The sequence below is a fragment of the Pygoscelis adeliae genome, unplaced genomic scaffold (genome assembly GCF_000699105.1).
Source record: "Pygoscelis adeliae isolate BGI_AS28 unplaced genomic scaffold, ASM69910v1 Scaffold1475, whole genome shotgun sequence".
Taxonomy (NCBI): Eukaryota; Metazoa; Chordata; class Aves; order Sphenisciformes; family Spheniscidae; genus Pygoscelis; species Pygoscelis adeliae.
Genome location: NW_008824750.1, coordinates 3,168 through 5,161, shown reverse-complemented (window position 1 = coordinate 5,161; position 1,994 = coordinate 3,168). Strand labels below are relative to the sequence as shown.

The following is a 1,994-nucleotide window of genomic DNA, read 5'->3' as shown; positions in this document are numbered from 1 at the left end:
AGGGAGCGGCCGTCGTGGCCACGGCGCCTGCGGGCAGAGCTGCTGCAGGGCAGCAAAGCAAATGAGCTCCGGCTTTTCCCCCTCGCGGGGTTTTTGGGGTCCTGAGCAGGGTCTCACGGGGAGGCAGAGGAGGGTTACAGGACTGAGGACTTGCCAGCGGCGGCAGGCGATGCATCCCTGTCTCCGGCAGCCCCGAGGTGGAGTGCAGGAGCACGCGCTTTGCCATGCTGAAGGAGCACCGGGCGGTGACGGGGGACGTGACCGCGTTCGATGGCTCCATCCTCTACCTGCCCATCCTGCTCCCCCAGGTAAGGGGCGATGTGATCCCCACCAGGGTGAGGTTGTTCCAGCCAATTTGGGGGCGCAGGGCCCCCCCCCCCCCGCGGGTCTCCAGTCAATGTGCTGGGGAGGAGAGCATCCCTCCTGCCCCGGGTAACGCGCCGTCTCGCCCCGCAGCCGGTCAGTCTGAAGGCTCAGAGGAGGAGCAACTGGGAGGAGATCACCATCACCATCCAGATCACCAAGGTCCTCGAGCCCAGCTCGGATCTCTGCATCCCCTTTTACAACGTGGTTTTCCGGAGGTGAGGGACGGCAGAGACCCTCCCCGAGCCCTGGGGAGGAGACCCTCCTCCTCCTCCTCCTCCTCCTCCTCCTCCCTCCGAGCCTGAGCCCATCCTGCTTTTATTTTTCTTTCCTAGGGTGATGAGAATCTTAGATATGAAGCTTGTTGGGAGAAATTTCTTTGAACCTGCCCAGGCCACCATATTACAGCATTACAGGTGGGTGCTGGACGCGGTTTCCTCCTGCTGCTGCCCAAGCGCGTGAGTGCGGGATGGGGACGTCCCTGTCCCCCCGGCAGTAGCGCGAGGCTGGAAATTGGGAAGTCTTTGCCAGGTCAGTTCTCTTGGCCGGCTCCGGTTAGCCTGACCTCGGAGCGCCTGTTTTTCTGCAGTGCAATTCAGGGGTTATTAGCTGAAAGCTGGCAGCCAGCTGGGAAATAAATCCCCGTGTGTTTTGAGCGCTCCTTGGTGAGCGGGACGGCTGCCCGGCTCCTCTGGCAGCGCCGTGCAAGCGGCTCCGGTTTTAACCCAAACACCGCCGGGCATCTTCTCCTCCGGGCACAGGCTGCAGATTTGGCCGGGATACTCTGTCAGCATCCGGAAGAAGGACGGCGGCCTCTTCCTCTTGGTGCACGCCATCCACAAAGTCGTCCGCAGCGACTCCGTCCTGAATTTCATGTAAGAGAAGGGAAAAAGCCTGGAGGAGCCCTGCGGGGCTTTAGGGGTGAGGGTGGTTTTCCAGCAGTCGCGTGCCCGGGGCTGGCTCTCGGCGAGGGCAGTGCCAGCCGTGATCGCTGGGCCCGCAGCCGCCGGTGCTGTTCGGCAAAAGGCATTTTATTTTTGGGGTGGCGCGGGCAGGGAGCGTCGCCGTGAGCCTCTCCTCCTCCCTCTCTCCCCACCGCAGGCACACCATCTACAAGCAAAGCCTCAGCAGCTTCCAGGACGAGTGCACCAAGCAGCTGGTGGGCAACGTGGTCATCACCCGCTACAACAACCGCACCTACCGCATCGACGACATCGACTGGAACAAGACCCCGAGGGACAGTTTCACCCTGGCCAGCGGCGAGGAGATCACCTTCGTGGACTACTACAGGTAGGAACCTGCTGGAGCATCCCTTGGGATGAACGTCTGTCCGTGGGGAAGGGCTTGATGCCTGGGTCTGGCCCGAGGTGGGTGAGCAGGAGCAGGAACATCTCGCCTGATGCCATCTCCCTGCCGTTTTTCCAGCAAAGTCTACGGGATCACCATCAGGGAGCTGGACCAGCCGTTGCTCGTCCACAGGCCCAGGGAAAAACAGACGCCGGAGGGGAAGGTGAGCCAGGCACGGAGACGTGGGATGGGGAAATTGAGACCCACGGTCTTTTCTCGGCTCCTGCAGCCCTTGTCCTGCCCGTTGCTGGGGGGGCCGGGGCCTGCAGCCCCCCCAGGGGTGG

General features: G+C 62.6%; 1 protein-coding gene across 1 annotated transcript in view; it reads left to right on the top strand.

Moving 5' to 3' along the window:
- Positions 1-1,994, top strand: part of PIWIL2 (piwi-like RNA-mediated gene silencing 2) — a gene marked incomplete at its 3' end in the record, with an annotated part of 12,350 nt that overhangs the window by 7,833 nt on the left and 2,523 nt on the right. The window contains exons 2-7 of the mRNA XM_009323421.1: positions 158-308; positions 457-581; positions 699-779; positions 1,125-1,238; positions 1,465-1,653; positions 1,789-1,873. Coding sequence (XP_009321696.1) covers positions 158-308; positions 457-581; positions 699-779; positions 1,125-1,238; positions 1,465-1,653; positions 1,789-1,873 — 745 coding nt within the window. The remainder of the gene's footprint in view (positions 1-157; positions 309-456; positions 582-698; positions 780-1,124; positions 1,239-1,464; positions 1,654-1,788; positions 1,874-1,994) is intronic.